At 41.4% G+C, this 25,243-nt stretch overlaps 1 protein-coding gene across 1 annotated transcript in view; it reads right to left on the reverse strand.

Moving 5' to 3' along the window:
- Nucleotides 1-25,243, reverse strand: part of ppp2r5a (protein phosphatase 2, regulatory subunit B', alpha isoform) — a 63,496-nt gene that overhangs the window by 13,462 nt on the left and 24,791 nt on the right. The window contains exons 2-6 of the mRNA XM_029002320.1: nucleotides 18,525-18,721; nucleotides 11,160-11,261; nucleotides 10,988-11,080; nucleotides 1,489-1,619; nucleotides 86-145 (exon numbers count right to left, since the gene is read on the reverse strand). Of these exons, the coding sequence (XP_028858153.1) occupies nucleotides 86-145; nucleotides 1,489-1,619; nucleotides 10,988-11,080; nucleotides 11,160-11,261; nucleotides 18,525-18,721 (583 nt within the window). The remainder of the gene's footprint in view (nucleotides 1-85; nucleotides 146-1,488; nucleotides 1,620-10,987; nucleotides 11,081-11,159; nucleotides 11,262-18,524; nucleotides 18,722-25,243) is intronic.

Raw genomic sequence — 25,243 nt, forward strand, 5'->3', positions numbered from 1 at the left:
GACAATCATTGGGCCCTTCTATTCCACTACAACTTACCAACTTTCTTCCTAAAGCATAAAGTGGTGGGCCTGCAGCAGAACGTACCTGCCCAGAATCTCCAGCAGCTCAGCCACACCATTGAAGTGATCAGTCTCATAGATGAACCTGGAGGAAAGTAACATTTTGGTCTCATAGATTGCATTTATATGAACGTGGGCTGGCTGAACACTGGATCCTAATTGGACAGGAAGCCACTCACCAATCTGATAATAATGATGTAGTTAAGTAATCTGCGCCATCCCAGTAACAACTTCATGCTACTTCTTTAAGTAGCAATTTAAACATTGCTCATGGTTTAAATTTTCTCTTTTGGTATTTTTCGTTCATTGCATTTTAGCACCTTATATCAATATTTTGCACAAAATGTATTTTACAGGTTATATATATTAAAATAGGTCTCAATACTATAACCAATATATGGATATCTAAAACCATCCCTTGTCGAACACAGCAATGTTATTTGATCAGCAGTGGGTGGTTACTAATCACCTACACAGACACCAGTCATGCTCAACATGTAGGACAGGCCACATGAAGAAAAGTGGAAGAAGTAAGTACAACTTCTCTGAGCTCCACATGGCAACAGACCCTTTCTACGGAGCATGAACTTCTCTGTAAAAAGACTAAGCAGACCAAGTTCCAGTAATTGGCCTTCATAAATTTCCTGCACTTTCCCAGATTTATTTTACCAATGTTGACGAAAAAAGGACCTTTTCCCACTGACAACTTTAAAATACAGCTACCCGCAGAGCAAAAACATAAATACAAAATATTTGTAGCAATGACAAAGTAACGCACCTGGCCAATAAAACAAGGGCATTGGCCAACCACTAGTAACTACTCTAGAAAATGACTCACCAGCCTGGCACGGGTAACAGAGCGAGGCTGGAGTGCTCCACCGCCTAGACGGCACTAAATGTGTTCTTTTTTGGATGATCTATTTTAGGTGCAGCAGGTCAGTTCGCCTTATGGTCCAGACAGCCACTGGTTACTGGGCAGTGCCCCGTTGGGGCACCCAGTTTCGCAATGGTGCTATTTTTACACTCTGCAGCAGATGGCATGTGTGGGCACATCCGCTGTCATCCACTCCACACACACACACACACACACACACACACACACACACACACACATTACACACATTACAACTCTTACAGATGGGTCAAACTTGAAAATGGTAACCTGAAAATGTGAGTGGACAAACAAAACAAATGCTCATACTGTTTTTGAGATATGATTTCTCTTCTGGAAAAGTGATGTCCATTCCTTCAGTAGAAGTCATGAAAACTGGGAAAAAGTGAAGCTGTTCTGACAACGGTCTTATGGTATGCTTTTTAATAATTAAGGGTGCATGGAATATTCCTGTAGTAATCTAAACTGACATCTTATTCTTTGTAGTTAAATTAATATTTCTACATACTACAAATCCATTAAAACCCTTTGCTCACCGTAAAAAATTATTGTTGATCTGTTTCCTGATGAAAGCACGTAGGCCCAGGAACTTCCCGTAGATGCGGTGAAGTATGGTCTTGAGGAAGTCCCTCTCCCTGGGGTCCTCACTGTCAAACAGCTCCAAGAGCTACAAAGCCAGAGGAGGAAAGGAGAAGAATGAAAAAGAGAGAAAGATTGTCATAGTTATCTTCTCATATTCCATTTTTCAATGAGCCTCCCTGTAATGTACGCTAAGCTAAAGGCCGGCTGATGAGGGGGGGGAACTGAAGCATGTTATTACTAGCAAAAAGAGAACTCACTTCAATCTGATTAGCCATCTGAAAACCTCAATAACAAACGTGTTGCATGCAGCAGTGTCTAAAATGTAGTCTGAAAATAGCAGCATAGGAGAAAAAAGCAGAAAACAGTAATTTTAATGGACTTGTCTGGGTATTAGCTGCAGGACTTGGTGTTCCTAATAAAGTGGCCAGTTTAAGATTGTGTTGTAGGACAGGGTTGCTAAGGATAGGTGGTTCCTAGGTGGTTGCTAGGGTTCATGCAAGTTCATGTGTTAAGAGTTTGAGTTTAAATGAATAAATGTTGATAACCCGTATTTGGAACCGGCCCAACCCACATGTCAAACCGGGCTATGCGGTCTGGCCTTGAAGCCGGTATTGCTGGATTAGACGGCATGTGCAAGTGAGACAAAAGGGAAAATGGGAGGCCCAAAACATAGGAAAATAACGAGTGCATGTCCAAACAGAGTTCATCTACGCATTAATGTTATTGCCCGAGTCTCCATGCAAAATGTTCCCGTGTCTGCAGAAGCGCTAGCATAAGAGTAAATGGACTGAGGGCGCCAAATAATAAAAAGAAAAAAAAATTAACTGTCCCTGATGTGCTACACTTACATTTACAATATTTAGCAGGCACCCTTATCAAGATTGCCTTACAATCAGTAGCTACAAGGACTGTAGTTACAGGGACAGTCTCCCTGGAGACACTCAATATTAAGTGTCTTGCTCAGGGACACAATGGTAGTAAGTGGGATTTGAACCTGGGTCTTCTGGTTCATAGGTGAGTGTGTAACCCACTAGGCTACTACCATCCTACCAAAATACACATCACCTGATTGTGGGGAAAAATGTTGCTGCATTTCAGTGGGGTCTATTGGGGTCAGAAGTTATTGGGCTACACCAAGCAAAAAAAGATCAAAATACCAAAATGACTAAATTGGGTTAAAAACTTTCCAATGCATTATTACATTTACATTTATGGCATTTATCAGACGGCCTTATCGAGAGCGACTTAAAATCAGTATATACAGGGACAGTCCCCCCCTCAGAGCAACTTAGGGTTAAGTGTCTTGCTCAAGGACATAATGGTATTAAGCGGGATTTGAACCCGGGTCTTCTGGTTCATAGGCAAGTGTGTTACCCATTAGGCTACTACCACCCTTGAGTTAGTTATTAAGTCCTGCTAGCAGAAAAGTATGTTCAGAAGAAAATCTTGAATTACGTGTCTGTATCTTGCTCAAGCGTACAGAAATAGCTCAGTCGGGAAAGCGCTAGACTGAAGATCTAAAGGTCCCTGGTTTGCTTGTTTGATCTCGTGGAACAACATTAGTGTGTCTGACTTCAAACCAGATGGTTGAGCATTCAAATCACGTTGGGTTCACGTCAGTTTAGATAAAACATGTGGTGGATTGGTGCCGGAGCAACAACCTGACTCTGAATGTGACTGTAAAAAGTGTGGGCACTTCTAACTGTATGGTGCATATATTGTCAATATATTATGGGCTAATGTTAGGTTATGTCTGATTTCTGCACGGGTGCCGACGACATCACTTACTGAAATTTACAAACTCACTCACTTATTCTCAAAGTCAATCCCACCAAAACTGAACTAATATTAATTCCAGCAGATTCTTCACCACATCAGGATCTTGCTATTTACCTGGACAACTCACAGCTCTCTCCTTCTACAACAGCCCGCAACCTTGGCGTAACAATAGATAACCAACTCTCCTTCTCGACCCACATCAGCAATCTTTCCTGCTCATGTAGATTCCTTCTCTACAATATCAGATGAATCCGTCCTTATCTGTCAACACAGGTCACCCAGATACTGGTTCAGTCCTTAGTAATCTCACGACTGGATTACTGTAACTCCCTTCTAGCTGGTCTACCTCTATATACCATCCAACCTCTACAACTAATACAAAAAGCAGCAGCACGACAGATCTTCAACCTTCCCAAATTCTCCCACTGCTACTCTCTGCTACGTTCCCTCCACTGGCTCCCAGTAGCTCCACGCATCAGATTCAAAATACAGATGCTGGCCTACAAAGTAAAGTAAAGTGAAGTGATTGTCACATGTGATACACAGCAGGACAGCACACGGTGCACACAGTGAAATTTGTCCTCTGCATTTAACCCATCACCCTGAGTGAGCAGTGGGCAGCCATGACAGGTGCCCGGGGAGCAGTGTGTGGGGATGGTGCTTTGCTCAGTGACACCTCAGTGGCACCTTGGCAGATCGGGATCTGAACCGGCAACCTTCTGGTTACGGGGCAGCTTCCTTAACCTCTAGGCCACCACTGCCCTAAAACTGCCCTACAAAGCCAAACATTGAGTAGCACCATCCTACCTCACAGCCCTTATTACACCTCGCACTGCACCTCGTATACTCAGAGCCTCCAGTACTGCTCGCCTGGTCCATCCATTTCTGAATGTAAAAGGAAGACGTTCATCTAGACTCTTCTCTGTCTTGCATTTACATTTAAGGCATTTGGCAGACGCCCTTATCCAGAGCGACTTACAATGTGCTTTCAAGTTACCATCGATGAAGAGATCAATTCTGGTTCACTAGGACCCCCAACTATGAATACAATCTTTTTATTCACTCTGTTGTAGATTCTGTACACAAGTTCGACAATAAGAAAGTTACAAGTTAATCTAAATATTCTTTAAAGAGGAAGTTCTTGAGCTGTCGTTTGAAAATACTCAGTGACTGAGCTGTTCTGACATCGAGGGTAAGTTCATTCCACCACCGAGGGGCCAAGGCAGAGAAGAGTCTAGATGAATATTTTCCTTTTACCTTTAGCGATGGAGGGACCAGGTGAGCAGTACTGGAGGCTCAAAGTATACGAGGTGCAGTGCGAGGTGTAATAAGGGCTGTGAGGTAGGATGGGGCTACTCCATGTTTGGCTTTGTAGGCCAGCATCAGTATTTTGAATCTGATGCATGCAGCTACTGGGAGCCAGTGGAGGGAGCGTAGCAGAGGGGAGGTGTGGGAGAATTTGGGAAGGTTGAAGATCAGTCGTGCTGCTGCATTTTGTATGAGTTGTAGAGGTCGGATGGTGCATAGTTGTAGACCAGCTAGAAGGGAGTTACTCTATTGTTACTCCAAGGTTGCGGGCTGTTCAATGATGGGCTGCCATCCAAGACGAGATGTCGGTTAGACATGCAGAGATTTTGGAAGCAGCATGTAGATCAGAGGGAGGAAAGGAGAAGAGGAGTTGTGTGTCGTTGTCTTGGCCCCTCAGTGGTGGAATGAACTTCCCCTTGAGGTCAGAACAGCTCAGTCACTGAGTATTTTCAAACGGCAGCTCAAGAATATTTAGATTAACTCCCCGTTGCCTTAATTAGCTTTCTCAAATAAACACAAAACAGCTTAGGTTACCAGTTTCATTTATTTATTTACTTATTGTTAACCATCCTAGTGAATAATGAGGTACCCACTGGTACATCACTCAGGTACCCATTATCCATCCATAATTCCACACAATTTCGCATACACACCGTTCACGTTTTCACCATGGTTCTCATGGTCAGGCAGCATAAATGTTCCCCATGGAAACGTGCGCCATGGGAGAACGATGCCTTTATAGGCCAGCTTGGAACAGGGAAAAGGGTGTGTGATGTAGGTAAGTGTTTATCTGCTGTGTTTATTTTGTTAATGTATAAGTGTTCTTTGTATGATTTGAGTCATCATTGAGTCATACATTCGTCTTATGTAATGGTAAATTGTGAATATGTTGATATATAGAAATCTAGAGGTGACCGGATAATGACCGCCTGCTTTTCCCCCCTGCCATCTTGAGCTCAGCCATTTAGGTCACAATTACCCACCGAAAGCTTGATGGAAAAAAAATATTACACCTATACAATGAACAGGACACAACAGGACTGCCTTTGCCCACATGTGGTGCATCAGCTGCACTGCCCAGAAGCCAAACCTCATCCACGAACTGTGATACCCAATAAATGTCCAATTTCATTGTCTTGTAACTAGTTAATTATGAATCTAACAGCAACATGTCTAAACTAAGGTTTGGACAAGAGCAATAAAATACTGGAAATGTTAGAGGAACATTTTGTACATTAACCGAACAGGTTGACAAGTCTGTTGTATATATTAAAAGAACATCTTCAAGGGCAAGCTGCTGCATGTTGCATGGCTGCTGCAATAAAAGACTCAATAACAGTTCAGACAATAATTTATATTATTTATTATTTACATATTCTCATAGATAGATTTATATTTTAAATATTTTTTGTATTTTTTGTACACCCCTGAAAGCAAAAAAAAGAAGAATGATGCAATGAACAATGCAATTGTTGCTAGGTAACAGCAGTCACTTGGTAGTCATAAACAACGTGGAATGTCTCATTCCTTTCAACCTATCAAAATGTGGAAAGACTTCTAAATTTTTTTTTTAAAAGCCTGACTATGCAAATGAGAACAGCCTTCCGCTGTGATAGTTTTGTAAATCTGGGCCTCATTTCCAGTAGGCTGCATATAAACAGCAAACACAATCTGTTAGACATGTATGCTGCTACTACAATGTGTGTCTGCAATCGCAATGAAAATGTATTCATTCAATCATTGGACCTGTTGCAGGACCCCTGGTGGCGGAGTCAGAGGAGAGGGGAGGTTGATTTTTAATGTTTTAGTGCTTGTTTTTATTGCTTATTTTAGTTATGCGTCTGCAGTCACCAGCTGCAGAGACCTGTTTAACTGTGAGAAAAAGCGCATTCAGCATGTTTAGTGAAGCTGAAGTATTTCCACATTCCTACTTCTGTCTCAGGCTGCGGTCTGATTAAACAGTCTGGAAGTGTCCCACATTAGCTGTACTGACACAGTGGATATTAAAATAATCCCGACATACCCAGAGAGTTAGTGTTTAGCTCTCCAGTGGCTTCATAGCCAGACCAGCAACGGCCACCATTTCTAAATCATTTCACAAAACATGTCAAAATATGACAGACCAATCACAGCATCTTGTATTTCAGCTGTGTTTTTACATTGTCCGCGAGCAGAAGAATATCGCAATATATAACCATATCATGACCCATGTAGGGGAGTTTTTTTCGTTGCCACAGTCACCTTTGCCAACATTGTAAAAAGCCCTGTACAAGTAAAAATTGACTGATTTTAGTTCATCACCTCACTGAAACCTCATGCAAGACAAGAGCTAGTCTTTGTGTGAAGACTTTTACTAGTTTATGTGCCATGGTGGATACTGAACAGATGCAGCAAGTCTAAAGCACAGAAATAGAAACGGATCCACTGATGGGGTCGCCACCCCCAAAGGTTTCCCTTGTTTGTCCTCCCCCAGAGCTGCTCCAATAGTCAGAAAGTACAGGGCATCACATATTACTCCCACTGCACATTGGAGTCGGGAGAAAGTTTAAAAATACCCGTTGCATGGGAACTGTACAGAATGAGAGGATGGGGTTATAAAGAATGGATGGAAAAAAATAAATCACGGTCAGGTTCACTGGTCATCAGATCTATAAACATCATTGCCAAGAGCTCGTTTCAGACAAGACGTAAAACCTGCTACAAGATGAGCCAGGCTACCCAAAGACAAAAAAAGCAAGGACTGAATCCTGTATACTCCTTCAATCTTCCCAGAGCCCCGAGGGCCATTACTAGGTTTTGTTTTGATATTGTGTTACTGTGTAGTGATTGTGTGTTAAAGTGAAGGTGAAGTGATTGTCATTATGGAACACTGCAGCACAGTGTCACACATGATGACACAACTCTGCTTTTAACCCTCACCCTTGGTGAGCAATTGGCAGGGATAAAAGGCGGCAGAGTGAAAAGGAACTGCTGAAATGCTGAGGAGATAAAACAGAGGCTAGTCTGTGGTGATTATGTTTTAAACCCTCTCGTTTCCCCGCATATTTGCTTTCCCTCTTAGCACTTGTAGCATGTGCAAAGAAAGGCGGGCTTTTAAAAAAGCTATACTTGTTGGGTCGGGTCTGATTTTGTCAAGCTCTAGCATGAAGCTGAAAAAAGAAGGAAACTGTTTTGTGGTCAGAGCACTACCCAGTAATATAAGAGCAATGATTAGGCCACACTTCCTTCCGACATGCAAATGCAGAGGGGTAAACACAGTAAAATCACATTCAAAAGCTTGGTGTGTCCTGGGAGGCTCTCAAATGTTCAGTACATTTTTCTTCTACTTCTAAAGTCCTAAAACTGTGATGTATTAATATAGCTTATTTGCACATACCATTGCCCATAAACTTCCATAATATCATAAAAATTGATTGATTCTTTCACAAAAATGATTTGCAAAAATGTATGATATTTTCCATTGTAGGTGTTTTTCAGTTATACTTTATTGTAATTTGGTTGTTATAACTACAACCAAGCTCATTTAATTTGAACCTCTTTGTTGTTACTGTTGTGCAACTTATAATGTTATAGTAACACATCTGAACACAGGGTTTTGTGAATTTCTTTATTTAGGAGTATCATGTGTATGAATGCACACTATACACATTTATGTTATGAAATTTCATTGTACTGAAATGAAGATCCAGTATCCAAGATCCAAGACTGTAGGATTCAATCTCATGTTATCCATTTTGATTAAGGTGCATTGTTGGTGACTGTTTGTCCCAAATTTGTTGCAATGTGCCTGTAATGGATGTCGGTTATGCCTGTAATACATTATGAAAAAGTATCACATCTGTGTTCTCATAGGCAATGTATGTAATGCATGACATTTTTTTGAAAAAATTACAAGTTATGTACAATTGCTTCAAAGAGCAACTTACAATTATTATTATTATTAGTGACAAGCAGCAGGAACATCCTGGTAAGGGTGCAGATCAAATGCAGATCTTGCAGACATCTCAGTACCAGCTCCCTCAGGACTGGTTTGTGATGTGAAACAAAACTGCAGTGAACAAAGGCAATCCTTCTTGAGTTTAGTTTAGTGTAATTAGGTTTTGCTCCTTTTTTCTTTTTTTTTGTGTTGCGTTGTACATGTTTGTAGCAATGTAGAGGAGTTAAGTGTGATTTTGCAATGTTCCTTTTTTCCCTGTGTATTTTCATACACATGAACCCATTTTGTTCATTTCTTTAGCCATTAGCCTTTAAGCCTGCTGCACATATGGCTAGTTGTATGTAATTCTGTTCTGGTTCTCCAGTGATTTCTTTGGGCAAATGTTAAAATATTAAATGGCAACGCAGACAGGGTTTTGATAGCTATAGTAAGTTTGCATGATGCAGCACTGTATATTTTCCTCTCAGCTGAGAAATATTGAGTTCTCTTCTCTTTTGTGGCACTTTTTAATGACCTGTTTGTATCCATTCTTTTGAAATGTAGAAAATATTGGCTTATTTCCTTGTAAGAGCTGGTCCTCACTGAAGTCACCACATACTATAATAGGTGAGCTTCCAAAAAGGCATTCCGATTTGGTATAAACTCTGACAGCCTATAATCGGGCGATCGATAAACAGTAACAATAATCGATTGATTGGGGGCTTCCACATTCACGATCACAAATTCTAGGTCTGTTACGTTTTGTATGTAGTACACAGGCTGTTCAAGTTCAAAGTTCACGTTGACATTGAAGACCCCTTTCCCATTAAACATTATTTGCACTTCCATTTACCTCCACTCATTTTTTATCTTAATCCATTAATCTTTTTTTATTGTGAGTGCAGGAATATTTTCCATGAAAGGAAATGAACTATTACATTTATTACACTATAACATACAGTGAGCCTGTACAGTTATAAGCAATAAAGCAGTCATCAGATTGTATTGTATATTTACACTTCAATTGTGAATTCTTTTATGAATAATTCTGAAATTGTATTATTTTATGTATTTATTGTGAATTCTAATTGTTATTGCTGTTGCTGTATTTCATATCAGAATGCTCGCTCTTTTTATTATTCGCTCCATCAGCATGTTGGGAAAGTTTGTGTGCGCTCTGGCTCAGCGTTTCACTCTTGTAAAAGTCAGACTGGCATGCTGGTCCCTGCAACCATGGCAACTGCTAAACAAGAGTACAGCTAAAAGGCTCCCAGTGCACAAGTACAAAAGCATTGTGGCCTCGTCCTCGTCACCTCTCCCCTCACCGTCCTCCTTAACCTCTGTCTGTGTATCTTCACCCTCCATCCCCTTTCCTCCCCACTCTTCCCCTTCCTGTAAACAGCAGGGCACTATTTCAAGCCTTGCATCATGGAAAAAACGCTTCTGCCGGAGACAAAAAATTCAAAAGCGCCTGACCCATTGAAGCTCTGGGAATGGACTGGTAGTTTAGTTTAAAACATGGATCCTGTGGGATCCTGCATTACACAGAGAGAAACAACTGACTGAGATCTGCAGAAAGGGTCATACCAGCATGCAGCAAATCTGATCAAGAGCTGGTCAGTAGATCACCTACATGCTGACACGATATGAGCCTACCACCTCAACTGTCTGGGCAGATTAACAGTACAGTACAGTAAAGGCACACATTTGAAAAGTTTTTGGTTAAAATAAATAACCAAAATAATAAAAAAAAGCAGACACATGAGGAAATCTTGAAAAGGGTGATGTACTCCAAAAATCCTCTGTCATATTCAAAATTTTTCAAAGTGAAGTGATTGTCACGTGATACACAGCAGCACAGCACACGGTGCACACAGTGTCCTCTGCATTTAACCCATCACCCTGAGTGAACAGTGGGCAGCCATGACAGGCGTCCGGGGAGCAGTGTGTGGGGACGGTGCTTTGCTCAGTGGCACCTCAGTGGCACCTTGGTGGATCAGGATTCGAACCGGCAACCTTCTGATTACTGGGCCGCTTCCTTAACCGCTAGGCCACCACTGCCCGTGCAGTGCAAAGCTAATAAAAACATTAGTGCCTATACTGCCAACCTCTCATTGCTACTCAGAAAATAACTGGACATTAAATGAATAGGTAATTATGATGGAATAATTCATGCCCTTCAGCATCGGAACTGTACACAATAGAAAGAAAAGAGCACCTGGTCAAGCTCCTCCAATCCTGGGAGCATCAGACAAGAAGTCAATATTTGCTAGTTATGTGAGAGGAGGAACTACCTACCCACCCAGCCCTTTTTGTCAGTGTGTAATTATTTTCATCTTTAAAAAGATTGTAGACATGACTGACCTCTCCCACCCTACTCTGATTACCAGGGGTTGTGTCAGGTTTCTTCAAATTATTTTTAATCTCTATAGTTGGACATGGCCACTCACCTGCAGCACAAACTTCTGGTCGATGTACCTCTTAGCCATGCTAGGCTGAAAGTCAGGGTTCTCCAAGAACCTGAGCAGGAACTCATACACCAGCTGATAAAATAAATAAAATGTGCGTTAAGGCTGGATTTTTTCAACTACAGCAATGTGAAGCAGCAAGGATACACATTACCTGTGTGTGGGGCCATGAAGCTTCCAGAGTTGGCTCATCTTCCTCAGGGTCAAAATCTGGATTTTCACTGGGAGGCAGTGTCCGGAAAATGTTGGTGCTAATCTGTAAAATAAAAACGAAACTTAATGGAGTCTCATTAATGGTGTGATTCTTCCTCCACATGTTAATAAAATGTAGGCCAAAATCGCTACAGTCATCAGGCAGGTAGAGATAAATATAGATTAAAATGCAGAACACATCAGACTCCTTAGAATACACTGCGCCCAATCTCTCCCTAATGATCTAGACAATAAACCCTACTTTCAAATGCACATGGAAGAGAGAGAGAGAGAAATGTGTAAGCACGGAGAAGTACAATACAAATAAGATTCTGAAAATATACTGTAAAGGGTTGGAAAATTGTAATATAATTTTTTTTATTACTATTATTATTTTACATTATATTGTTTATTACAATAGATCTAATTAAAACAGCCCATTTAACCAGGCAGCATTTCTTTCAATCTGATTTAGTAAAAAACGAGCTTCCCACGCCATTCCTACCTACAACCTCCGTCCATTAATACGGAAACGGAGGTAAGTAAATCGGGAGGAATTACAGGGCAAACTAACTTCAGCATTTTAAATCCGATATACCAGCACTGCCCGATCCCAGCGCGCCATGCAATGTTAAGATTCAGGCTGCACACACAAAGTTTATTCTATTTTATACATTAATGTAATCTGCACTTTTTAAAGTTAGCAGAACCTTTGTGTCTTAAATTAAACACGCTAAACCGCGCTGTAATTTGTATAAAATCGTCCCTGTGGCTGATTCTGCCCTATAGTGAGTTGAGTTTATGATGAACCCGGTGTAGCTGGTGAAATTCCACTGGTCCAGATTTTACACATTAAAACGGCACCGGAGATACTCGCACAGGCAGCGACGAGTCTAAAATAGAATAGAATAAACGTTGTGTGTGAAGCCTGAATCTAAACTTTGCATGGTGCGCTGGGATCTGGCAGCGCTGGTATATCGTTTTTAAAATTTATTATTTATTATAAAAGCTCAAGGAGCAAGAAAATAATATCACAAAGTGACATTTTCATGATAGGGGACCTTTTGAATACATAATTATGCCCAAAATAAATATTGTATGCTAAAAATAATGCAAGACATTGAGAAAAGTGCCTACAATTACAAATGACATCTCACAGAAAGCCCGACAGCAAGCTGCTCCACCAACGCTCCTTTTCATCGGATAAATGAAGCAAATTCCATTCCAAACCCTCTTCTGCTCTCTATTAGCCCCAACTAGCAAGTCCATCTCTGAAGTGAAGTGATTGTCACATGTGATACACAGCAGCACAGCACACGGTGCACACAGTGAAATTTGTCCTCTGCATTTAACCCATCACCCGGAGTGAGCAGTGGGCAGCCATGACAGGCGCCTGGGGAGCAGTGTGTGGGGACGATGCTTTGCTCAGTGGCTGCTCAGTGGCTGCTTCTGATTACGAGGCCGCTTCCTTAACCACTAGGCCACCACTCTGCAGCCAAGCTCTAAACAGACACGGCACTGGATCTGCACTGGATCTTCTTCAGGAGCTACATTCAATTTCTCTGATGCTCAGGCAGCAGAAAAGAAAGAATGAGGGTGTGACCCCAGCATGAATGATGAACGTTTTGTTAGAGTGGTAAGGTGGTAGTAGCCTAGTGGGTAACTCACCCACCAGAAGACCACAAAGTCCCAGGTTCAAACCCTTACTGATTGTACTTTATAAGTTTAGCTCGCACTCCCGCTTATTATAATTCAGCAGTGCACACGCAGCCAATCACCTGGTATTTTTAGAAAAACAGCTTGCCATTGGCTGATACCTGTAACACTGTGTGTGTGTGTTTTCCTCAAAAAGAAAAATGCACACATAATATCATAACATGTGCTTTACACATACATTTAACCAGAAATGCTAAAGAGCATCCTGTGTACATTTATATGATGCCCTGTCAAGGTCCTTAGATGAACACTGGCTGAAGGTCACACTGCTGCTCATGCCTCAAACACTGTCCGAGTGCAGTGGGTCTAAACTGAAACCCCAAATCCAAAACCTACTTCTTTATTTGCATGACAACTTGGAAACACCTTGTTGCTTCAAGGTTCACACATCAGGCAAAAAACAGCAAAAATAATGCAGAGTCAGATACTTCCTGGATAACGGCCTAGATCCCTGAGATCTGTACTGACCTCTCTCTCTCTCTCTCTCTCACACACACACACACACACACACACACACACAGCAGTTTAAATCCCATCTAGTCTCATAATAAGCTTTCCAGTAACAAGTACAGGGATAAAAAGCATGACTATGCCCCCGTTGGCAATAAGACCTTTTATGGGTCACTGCAGCTTCTCTTAGATGTTCAAGGACGGCAGCAGATGAAGGAGAAGAAGAGGAGAGAGAGTAAAAGAGATGTACAAAAACAGACAGACGCTTATTCTGTTGTGTCAAATGACTGTCTCTAAACCTTACATCTCCATTTACTCAAGGTATTACCCAGGCACAGGCAAAACTGATCATTTTCTGACAGATTCATATATTTGGCTACAGTGGACAAATCTGAACAGAGCCACTCACGTAAAGCACAAGTCTGAGAAACAGTGAGAAATACTGGGAAAATAATGACAGGAATTATAGGATTATTAAGACTAAGGCTGAACGATATATCGAAACCGAACCGAAACCGCGAATTGTCCTCGTCCTAGTCTTCCTCCGCTTATCCAGGTCCACGTCATGGGGGCAGCATCCCAAGTAGGGAATCGATAAGTGTGATGCCCCAATCCACCTGTGGATCTCCTCCCTTCCTCACTCACTCATGAACAACTCCTCCACTTGAGGCAGAACCTCTCTCCCGACCCGGAGTTGGCAAGACACTCTTTTCCGGTCGAGAACCATGGTCTCAGATTTGGAGGTGCTGATCCTCATCCCAGCCGCTTCACACTTGGCTCCGAACCTACCCAGCAAGAGCTGAAGGTCAGAGCCTGATCACCTTGAGTAGCTAGGAGGACCACATCATCTGCAAAAAGCAGAGACGAGATTCTTCTGCCACCAAACTAGACACCCTCCACACCATGGCTGCACCTAGAAATTCTGTCTATATAGGTTATGAACAGAACCGGGGACAAAGGGCAGCCCTGGCGGAGTCCAACCCTCACCGGGAACAGGTCCGACTTACTGCCGGCTATGCGGACCAAACTCACGCTCCTCCGGTACAGGGACTGAATGGCCCTTAACAAACAACAATCGCGAATTGAATAAATCTTTTCCATGCAATTTTGCACCCCTGACTCTCAATTACCAAGTAATACCAGGGTTGCTGCAGGACACATTGAAACATGGATATAGTCAGGGAGCAAGAGACTGGAGCGATGGGGATGCAGGCAGCAGAGAGGCAGCTGCAGCGATGCCGCGGTGGAGAGAACCGGACCGGGCGAATGCAGCCTGCAGACAGTAAAACAAAGTCCGATGTGCTCGCCGCCAGAGTCACCTTTCCTCTCAAAAACCAGCGAGTGCCGTTCAACAGTTCCTTTATTAAACAAAAGACAGTATCCCGGGGAAAATGCTCTCCTCTTCCCATTGGTCAGACACATACAAGATCCCTCCACTCCAGGAAAGTGATCAAGTCTCCTTACTATCAACTTGTGGTATGCTAGTTATAAACGCAGTTCATATTTTAATGTACGTTTATGCTACAAATTTGAATACAATTCAATTAAATTGCAATCACAATGTTTCTCAAATAAATCTCGATTAGATCTTTTCTTAAAATCTTTGGTCTTAAAATTAAGACCGAATTCAAAATAATTATAAAGAACTTTGCTTGTTAAAGTATTTCTGTGAACTATCGATCTAGCAGAGCAATGAATGAACATGCATCAGCTCTTTTTAATAATTTTATTCATGCCCTTGTCCATGTCTCATCAATAATGAGTGAAAACATGACATTCTTTAATTTCTCAGACAGATTTTTTTTAAAACTCTACTGAGACGCGGCTCAGGGACAGAATTCCGGCCATTCCGATGGACAGGGTTAGCGTGTTTCGTGCTGGCAGGAATTCAGCACTGTGTGGTAAGACCTGCAGTGGGGGCTCAGTTTTCATTATCAGAGTGTACATTCCACCCAGCGCTAATGCTAAAAGGCACTCTGCACACTCTGGAAAGCACAGGTCTAACCACATCAAGTTCGCCAATGATACGATCGTGTGGGTCTCATCAGCAAGAACGACGAATCAGCATACAGAGAGGTGTATCGACTGACGGACTGGAGTAAGGTCAACCATCTGTTTCTGAACGTGGACAAAACGAAGGCTTGTTGTTGACTTCAGAAGACAACAGAGGGATCACTCTCCACTGAACATCGACGGTTCTTGCGTGGAGTGTTCATCTAGAAGAGAACCTCTCCTGGAATCTTAACACCAGCTCAACAGCAAAGAAAGCCCAGCAGCGTCTCTAGTTCCTGCGGAGGCTGAGGAAAGCCCATCTCCCACCACCATTGAGAGCATTCTGACCAGCTGCATCACTGTCTGGTTTGGGAACATTTACCACATACGCTGAATCCGCTGCATACGGTAGTAGTAGTTCACTGCATAGGGTGGTAGTAATACATTCGCCTATGAACCAGAAGACCCAGATTCAAATCCCACTTACTACCATTGTGTCCCTGAGCAAGACACTTAACCCTGAGTGTCCCTGTAACTACTGATTGTAAGTCGCTCTGGATAAGGGCGTCTGGAAAATGCTATAAATATAAATCCTAAAAACCACCAGCATTGTGAATGCACTCTTCCTTCTACTATCTGGAGGAAGATACCAAAGCATTCGGGCCCTCACTGCCAGACTGAACTCAGGGACATTCCACTCTGGACTGACACACACTACCTCTGTTATTGAGTAATATTATATGTTAATGCACGTTTCGTTTACACAGCAATATTTGAACTATTTTACTTCGCACAACTATTATTCACTTGACTTGTTGAGAGCTGTCTGTCTCATTGTTGTCAACATGTTTGTTAAATGTTATTCTTGCACTGCCTTTGTTTGCACTTTATGTTACCGAGTCTGTCTGTGTCGCACACCTGCTTTATGTAAGTATGTAACTTTGTCTAATCGTTCAAATGTTACTTGTAGCACCAGTTTCCGGAGAAACATTATTTTGTTTAACTATGTACTGTCTAATACATATATAGCTGAAATGACAAAGATCAACTTTATGACTAGGATCTAATTTATGCAGTGACTGCACTTTTTTCCAGCTAGTTCCATATAGCAGCTTGCTTGCTCACAAGCATGCTCCTGGTTGCCGAATCTTTTGCCACCAGCCTCTATAGACATCTTTGCGATCTTACCCTGGCTTCACATTGCTCCCCGGGTACTTTTTTTGTTTTTTCACTGCTCACTAAGGTGATTGCTAAATGCAGAGGAAACATTTCACTGTGTCACCATGTGCACTAGATGATCCTGGATATATAGTTGCTTGTGGCATACTGCATCATCTGTTTCGAACACTTGTATACAACACTTGTATACCCCAACATTCATGTTCCTTGTGAAACCCACCAACAAGACACACACACACAAACCAAAGCCACCACACACTGAACACTGAATCAGACTGCCGCTGTTTGCAGGGCGGTCATCAAGGGCAACCCCGCCATGTGCGTAAGGATGACATAACAGTCCTTAAAATGGAGTGGATAAACCTGTGATTTTCTTTTTGACCCTGTAATGAGAGTGACAGGGGAAGTGAGAGGAGTCTGTGAGGGCTCAGAATGTCATGGAAAGGAAGACAAAAAACACATTATAGCTACATGGTTACTGTACCAGAGAAGTAAACTCGATGGCTTTCAAAAAAGAGACAGGAAATCCTCTGTGAATTTGAAAATGTGGACCGGACCCACATGAATTCAGGTACAAACATTCAGCACCTAGGGGATAAAGCAACAACAGACGTGTATTCCCAGGGTCGGACCTATGGGTAATCACTAAATCCCTCTCAGTGTGCTGCAACACTACTGGGAGGGAAACGATTACCCATCACCCCCCAGCAGTACATCACAGCGGCGGTACCATGAGTCATGACCACTGCAGCCATGGCTGCCACTCGCAGAAGAAGGTGTGAAAAGAGATGGGAACACAGTTTGTGTTTATGACATAAAAAAAGGCTTTTTAAAAATTATTTTCTAGTTAAATTTAAAAGTCGTTGTTTCCTGTTGAAAATGTAAATGTGAAAGATGAAGCCTCTATATCAGCTCAGAAACTGTATCATGAAATGAAATCTCCATCATGTAAGGCGAGTCATTGGGTAGGTCATAGGTCATAAGAAGCAAGTAAACAGAAGTAAACAGTCCTAAACAAAACATTTAAGAATTGTTCAGACCATAAGAATCTCATACTGCTGCCACACTATTTGAAAGTATTTTATGATCGTGACCATGTAAAAATAACAAAATTGACAGAGGATTGAAAGGGTATCGACTGAAAGATGGGCGGAGCTTCACTGATGGCCCATCTTAAAAAGAAAAAGGGACTGTACTAGGACTGTAATGCACATGCTTCCAAATATTTCTCAATTAATTAAAAAAAAACGGAGGTGGGTGGGCAACCCAGCCACTGGGGATGCAGGTGACAGTCCCAAGCTTGGGTAAATGAGGAGGGTTGCATCAGGACGGCCATCTGGCGTAAAACTTGTCAGGTGAATTGTGCAGACAGACAGACAGGCTGGCTGATCCGGGAAGGCGAAGAAACTATGGGTGGGTTGGGTGGTTTTTGGTCTATGTGAGTCATGAGTGGAAATTCATTGCCAGGTATACAACGCTCACACCGCAACAGTAGAGGCTGAGGGGCACGCAGACACAGCGGTTCAGACAAGGGCAATTTATAGGTAAGGGCGATTACAGAGGCTCTCTAATCTGTGGCTCTGACTGAATGTGCTGCTCAGTGTGTGTGTGTGTGTGTGTGTGTGTGTGTGTGTGGGTGTGAGTGTGTATATAAGCATGCTTCTGTATAGTTACACATGTGCATTCGGCAATGTTATCATTTGGACGTAAGTTCATTCAAACAGCCCACGGACATTACAGGCAACCTTCCTTTCATAAAAAAAACCATTGATTTCCTAGGCGTGAAAAAGTGTGTGTTTGCGCAAAATACATACATCACAATTTCAGTGTCACATTGCACCCACACATGCACTGAAAGTGTGCACAGCTACATCTTCTTACTCAATAACACAACTCATTTTATTACTTTTTTCTTCAGTGGAACATTTAACCATCATCAGAAGTAAATGGGGATATACAGTGTGCAGAGGGAAAAAAAAGATGACCCTACCATGTTAATGATCTCAGGGTAGGCAGCCTCTGTCAGCACACCCCGGTTGGTGGAGACATAGTCGACCAATTCGTTGAGTGCGGCCCTCTTGATCTCTTTGCTCTTCAGGTCAGTGACTGTGTCCATGAAGTCGAACAGCATACAGCACTGCTGCAGCTTCTGGGTGAACAAGTCTTGCTGCTCGGTGGATGGCGCATCTGCAAAAAGCAATAAATGACAACCAGACATCAGTGTTATGGCTAAAACTGATAATGGGACAGATAGATGTCACAGTATGGTAGTGGAGTTTGAACTTTGGACTTCTGGTACATAGGCAAGGGTCCTACCCATTAGGCCACTACTACTACTACTACTACTACATTTACTTCATGTAAAAATAGAATAACCTGTAGATAGTATCCAAATTCATGAGTGCTAAGTTGCTTTGAGCTTTTCACTCTGACACAGTCTGGCATCAGCCACTCATTTTTTTCATATAAACATTTGCACCATTTGGCCACTGTAACAAGTACTGGATCAGCTTTTGGTTAAAGGAAACACCCTCCAAAAACCATGCACCTCAGTAAACATAATGAGAAAGTCACTACTTCAAGGCAGCAATCAGTGTTTTAATCAACGTAATACCTTAGTCAACAAACATTTATGACATGATTAAATCGAGATGAGACATAAATGCTGGTCATTTGACATTAACTGTAATGAAATATATGTATCTATCGTGTAATTTTGTTGATTAATGATAATGAGACTTATTGTGTTCAACAGGTGCTTAAGCACTATGCTTACTTTAAGCAGATTATCAAAAGATTTTTCATCTTGAGTTATGGCTGTAGTGATATACAAGATTGAAGATTTTGGTGGTAGTAGCCTACTGGGTAATAAATACACTATGAACCAGAAGACCCAGGTTCAAATCCAACTTACTACCATTGTGTTCCTGAGCAAGACAATTAATCCTAAAAGTGCTCCGGGGAGGACTGTCCCTGTAACTACTGATTGTAAGTCGCTCGGGATAAGGGCATCTGACAAATGCTGTAAATGTAAACGTAAGATTTATTTGTCATAGTTATACCAGTACAACAAGCAGTAAAATGTACACAGAGACCAAAATCACAAATGTCAACAATCTCTTGTAGTGCTTCCAAAAGCACATTTTTCATTTCGCAATAAGCTATATACCGTTAAATAAGCTAAATACCGATGCACAAATTTATATTGGTCATACTTTTATGAACTGTAACTCGTTAACTGTAATTCAAGGAGTCATGCCATTAACACAAAGTGATAACACACAGATTATAAGGATAAGATCCAGAACACCAGTCTAAAAACGTTCAGGACTGTGAAATGAGATGGGAGCAAAGTTATAAGAAGATATGTTCCTGCACTTCTCTCGTTACATGGTGGCACAGGATTTTATAACAATGTAAAATGGGAGATTACAGGGCCATGACTGGAAAAGCCCAACTTTATCTTTAAACTGTGGCCTCAAACAAACAAAAAAATGTGTATTACTAGGGGGCCCAAAAGGCCAACAAATGTCCTGAAGTGCCAAGACGGTAAAGTCTGATTGGGGTGGATGAGAACTGTATCCCTGCATCAGGGGCAGAAACATCAAAGGACAATCTGATTGGTCTGTGGCAACCTTTTGGGAGCCACACAGGAGGTGATTAATGACAGAAATTAAATGCTGAAAAAAAACACAAATCAGGTGTGGGCCTGTGCACCAAAAAGTTTAACTCTTAGTACTGGCCATCATATGTTAATGGTAATGCATAAACAGTATTTTATTGAAGTGTTGCACAGTTTTGACACAGATTATACATAGAAATATTTGGTGCAATAGTTTTGTCTGAATGCTTATAGAGTTCACATAATTTTATTGTGGAAGTAACAAGTGAGACTAGTTTTCTTTGTCATGTGTATCACATGGCAGGTATTCAAACTGCTTGTATAGTTTTGTAACTTTATATTTAACTACCTAGTATTGAGGAATGACAAGTACAACATACAGTCAGGTCCATAAATATTGGGACATCGACACAATGTTAACATTTTTGGCTCTATACACCACCACAATGGATATCAAATGAAACGAACAAGATGTGCTTTAACTGCAGACTGTCAGCTTTTATCTACATCCAAATCAGGTGAACGGTGTAGGAATTACAACAGTTTGCATATGTGCCTCCCACTTGTTAAGGGACCAAAAGTAATGGGACAGAATAAGAACCATAAATCAAACTTATACATTTCAATACTTGGTTGCAAATCCTTTGCAGTCAATTACAGCCTGAAGTCTGGAACACATAGACATCACCAGACGTTGGGTTTCATTCCTGGTGATGCTCTGCCAGGCCTCTACTGCAACAGTCTTCAGTTCCTGCTTGTTGCTGGGGCATTTTCCCTTCAGTTTTGTCTTCAGCAAGTGAAATGCATGCTCAATCGGATTCAGGTCAGGTGATTGACTTGGCCATTGCAAAACAGTCCACTTCTTTCCCTTCAAAAACTCTTGCTTTTGCTTTTGCGGTATGCTTTGGGTCATTGTCCATCTGCACTGTGAAGCGCAGTCCAATGAGTTCTGAGGCATTTGGCTGAATGTGAGCAGATAATATTGCCCGAAACACTTCAGAATTCATCATGCTGCTTTTGTCAGCAGTCACATCATCAATAAATACAAGAGAACCAGTTCCACTGGCAGCCATACATGCCCACACCATGACATTTCCAGCACCGTGCTTCACTGATGAGGTGGTATGCTTAGGATCATGAGCAGTTCCTTTCCGTCTCCATACTCTTCTCTTCGTATCACTCTGGTACAAGTTGATCTTGGTCTCATCTGTCTATAGGATGTTTTTCCAGAACTGTGAAGGCTTTTTTAGATGTTGTTTGGCAAACTCTAATTTGGCCTTCCTGTTTTTGGGGCTCACGAATGGTTTACATCTTGTGGTGAACCCTGTGTATTCACACTGGTGGGGTCTTCTCTTCATTGTTGACTTTGACACAGATACACCTACCTCCTGGAGAGTGTTCTTGATCTGGCCAACTGTTGTGAAGGGTGTTTTCTTCACCAGGGAAAGGATTCTTCGGTCATCCACCAAAGTTGTTTTCCGTGTCTTTTAGTGTTGCTGAGCTCACCGGTGCGTTCCTGCTTTTTGAGAATGTTCCAAACTGTTGTTTTGGCCACGCCTAATGTTTTTGCTATCGCTCTGATATGTTTCTTTTGTTTTTTCAGCCTAATGATTGCTTGCTTCACCAATAGTGACAGCTTATTGGATCTCATCTTGACAGTTGACAGCAACCGATTCCAAATGCAAATAGCACACTTGAAATGAACTCTGGACCTTTTATCTGCTCATTGTAATTGGGATGATGAGGGAATAACACACACCTGACCATGGAACAGCTGAGAAGCCAATTGTCCCATTACTTTTGGTCCCTTAACAAGTGGGAGGCACATATGCAAACTGTTGTAATTCCTACACCGTTCACCTGATTTGGATGTATAAAAATAAAAACTGACAGTCTGCAGTTAAAACACATCTTGTTCGTTTCATTTGATATCAATTGTGGTGGTGTATAGAGCCAAAAATGTTAACATTGTGTCGATGTCCCAATATTTATGGACCTGACTGTACATGTCACACTTGTTCATAGTTCTGACCACAGGTTATGGGGATAGAGTTATTAAAATGTCTTTTGCATCACCTAGAGAATAGTCCTAAATATTATAATATGCAATGAATATGCTTAAAGAAATCACAGTCACTAATTAATTTGTGTATGGAACATGTACAAAGCATAATACCATAACAACACATTTCAGGAAAGTTACAAATGTCACCAGAGAGCCCACCATTGGGGAACATATTTTCATTATTTTAAATATGAAAAGTTAGCATTTTGGTCTAATATAAAGCATTTGACATTTGAGGCCCCAAGTTGAATATGATGTTATGGTACAGGTGTTTTACCATCTCCCTCAGTCATAGGTCATGTGACTTAATCAATATATGCAGCTCAGCAAAGAATATGAAAGAGGTGGTTCAGGGAAATCACTGGTTTGTATCGGTGCCTTAGGCAGATGACCTGGTCTGATTGATCAATTTCTTTTTCATTATAGCTTGTCTACAGAAGACACAGTTCCAGGAAGCACTATGGAAAGCAGTCAACTTGGCAGTAATGCTCTAGGCAATACTCTGCAGGGAAACCTTAGGTCCTGCATCCATGTCGATACTATATTGGCACGTACCACCTACCTTATCCTAAAACCTTTTGGTTCACCCTGCACAGTCCAAAAGGCCATTACGGACCACGGGATTTCGGTTTTGGAATTCATTTTTAAATTTGTCCAGTGACTTGATATTAATTTGTGGGGAGGGGCTTTCACTGACTGATAGTTTAACAGGCTCACTATACCCAGTTGAATGATTCTACATGCTCAAAGGTTCCATACAGATACTGTTCTCTTCAAATGTGAAAGTAAAATACAAGCGGAGCACATTGTGTCATGTAACCCAACTAAAGAAAACCACACAGATTTAAGAAAAAGTAATGTTCTTTGCATATACTATGCAAATGTGGGTTAAAGGGAAATCTTCTCATTAATGTTATTACGGAATTCGGAGTGTGTGAGTGTGTGTTTATGGCTGCAGTTCACATGTATTACTGTTCTTTTCATTCCTGCATTCCTCTCTTGACTGGCAGTTTGTGCAAGCATATACATGTTCACTGACATCCATAATGACACACCCAGCTTCTCCTAGTGAGAACATGCAAAGCTTAGCTCCAGGACTGGACCACAGTGTCAGCTGCTGAAAAACACATGCAGGAATCAATAAAATTATTAATTTTGCAATGGCAGAATGCTTAAAGTGATTCTAGTCTTCTTTTGATGGCCTGTGATGGTCTCCTATGAACCATCTTGTTTGTCTGTAAAATGAAATTTCATCACAAATAAATAAACTGGGAACTTTACCATAAATGAAGTGAACAGTTGACGAAGTTCAGATTGTATTGAACAAGGCAGAAAAGTTTCCTCCATCTTACCACTATTTAACTTTTCAGAGATTCCTGCTTGAAAATGGCATGTATATCTCAGCAACCATAGAATATGCTCATAAAAATTTGGTATAAATGTAACACTTCATAGGTTAATGCAGAGGAATCAGCATATATGTCAAAGAAGTCAGAACAATATAAATATCCACAAACAAAAAGACACCTTTATAGTGATCCACCACCTTGGGGCAGTTGTGTCCTAGCGGGTAAAACAACAACAACATTTATTTCTTATATAGCCCAAAATCACATAGCGTATGTCTCAATGGGCTTTGACAGGCCCTACAGTTGACACCCCCCACACTTGACCCTTCGGCACACAAGTTAAAACACACAAAAAATAAAAAACTCTAGGAGAGAGGAAAAAAAGAAAGGAAGAAACCTTGGGAAGGAGTGATACAGAGAGGGACCCCCTCCAGGGTAGAGTTAAGCCTGCAAGTGGTATCAGTTCAGAGTTTGTGATTGTCCAATAAGAGAAAAAGTCCTATAGTTGTAGAGGTGGAGAAGTCCAAAGTGTTGTCCAGTGTCATGGTGTACATTACGTGTCCATTATTATGCTACTTATCCATTTGAAAATCTCTGAAGCTTTAGTTGTTATGGTGGTGGTGGCTGTGGTTAACACTGTCTGTGCTAAACAGGGTGACTGTGTGATAAAGTGGACTTAATAATTGACACTGTGCCTGGGACTTTAACAGAAGGCCTGAGTAAACAGATGCATTTTTAGTTTAGATTTAAACACTGAGACTGTGTCTGAGTCATGAACACTGACCGGCAAGCTGTTCCACAACTGCGGAGCTCTATATGAGAAGGATCTGCTCCCAGCTGTGATGTTCTGTACTTTGGGTACCAGTAGTGACCCCGCACCAGTGGATCGCAGGGGGCGCGGCAGGTACTCAGGTAGTGCGGGGCGAGACCATTTAGAGCTTTATAGGTCAAAAGTAGGATTTTGTAGTCAATCTTAAATTTGATGAGGAGCCAGTGCAGTGATTGTAAGAGGTCAAATTTCCTAGTTCTAGTTAGAACTCTGGTTGTAAGGAAGTGAACCTGTAGTCGAAAGGTTTGGTTCTAATCCTGAAATGCCCAGGTCCCTGCCTGAGATCCCCTACCCACACACTGCTCTCTGGTGACTGCTCACTAAGGTGATGGTTAAATACAGATTACACATTTAGTTGTCACCATGTACTGTGCTGCACTGTTTCACAACGAAAATCCCTTTATATTGGAGGACTTTCCTAACTAACAATCTGGACATATTTTGCTATTTGAAATTTATTAGGAGTAGGGATGCATCGCTCCTATAAATCAGAAATCAGTCAAATAATTCTTCAAATAATTGGATTTGGTATCACATTGTGTCGATGTAAGAAACCAACCTATTCAGTAAAACTGTAGGTTGTGATGCATTGTTCCTATTTCTCACCCATCAAAGCAGGCTTTGAAAAAAAGATGGAGGAGAGATTCATTATGGTAGTGTAGCGTTTTAATTAAACCATATCTATAAACTATTTAAAACCATAAAACAAACTAATCACTCTTGCTTTTTCTGATAGGAGCCTGAGGTCTGATAGGAGCCTGCGATTTTTGATTGTTTGCTCTAGTTTGTAATTTAGTTTTTAGACTTTGCAAACTACATTTTAAATCCTGTCATTTATTGCACT

This window comes from Denticeps clupeoides, chromosome 14 (assembly GCF_900700375.1).
Source record: "Denticeps clupeoides chromosome 14, fDenClu1.1, whole genome shotgun sequence".
Lineage (NCBI taxonomy): Eukaryota > Metazoa > Chordata > Actinopteri > Clupeiformes > Denticipitidae > Denticeps > Denticeps clupeoides.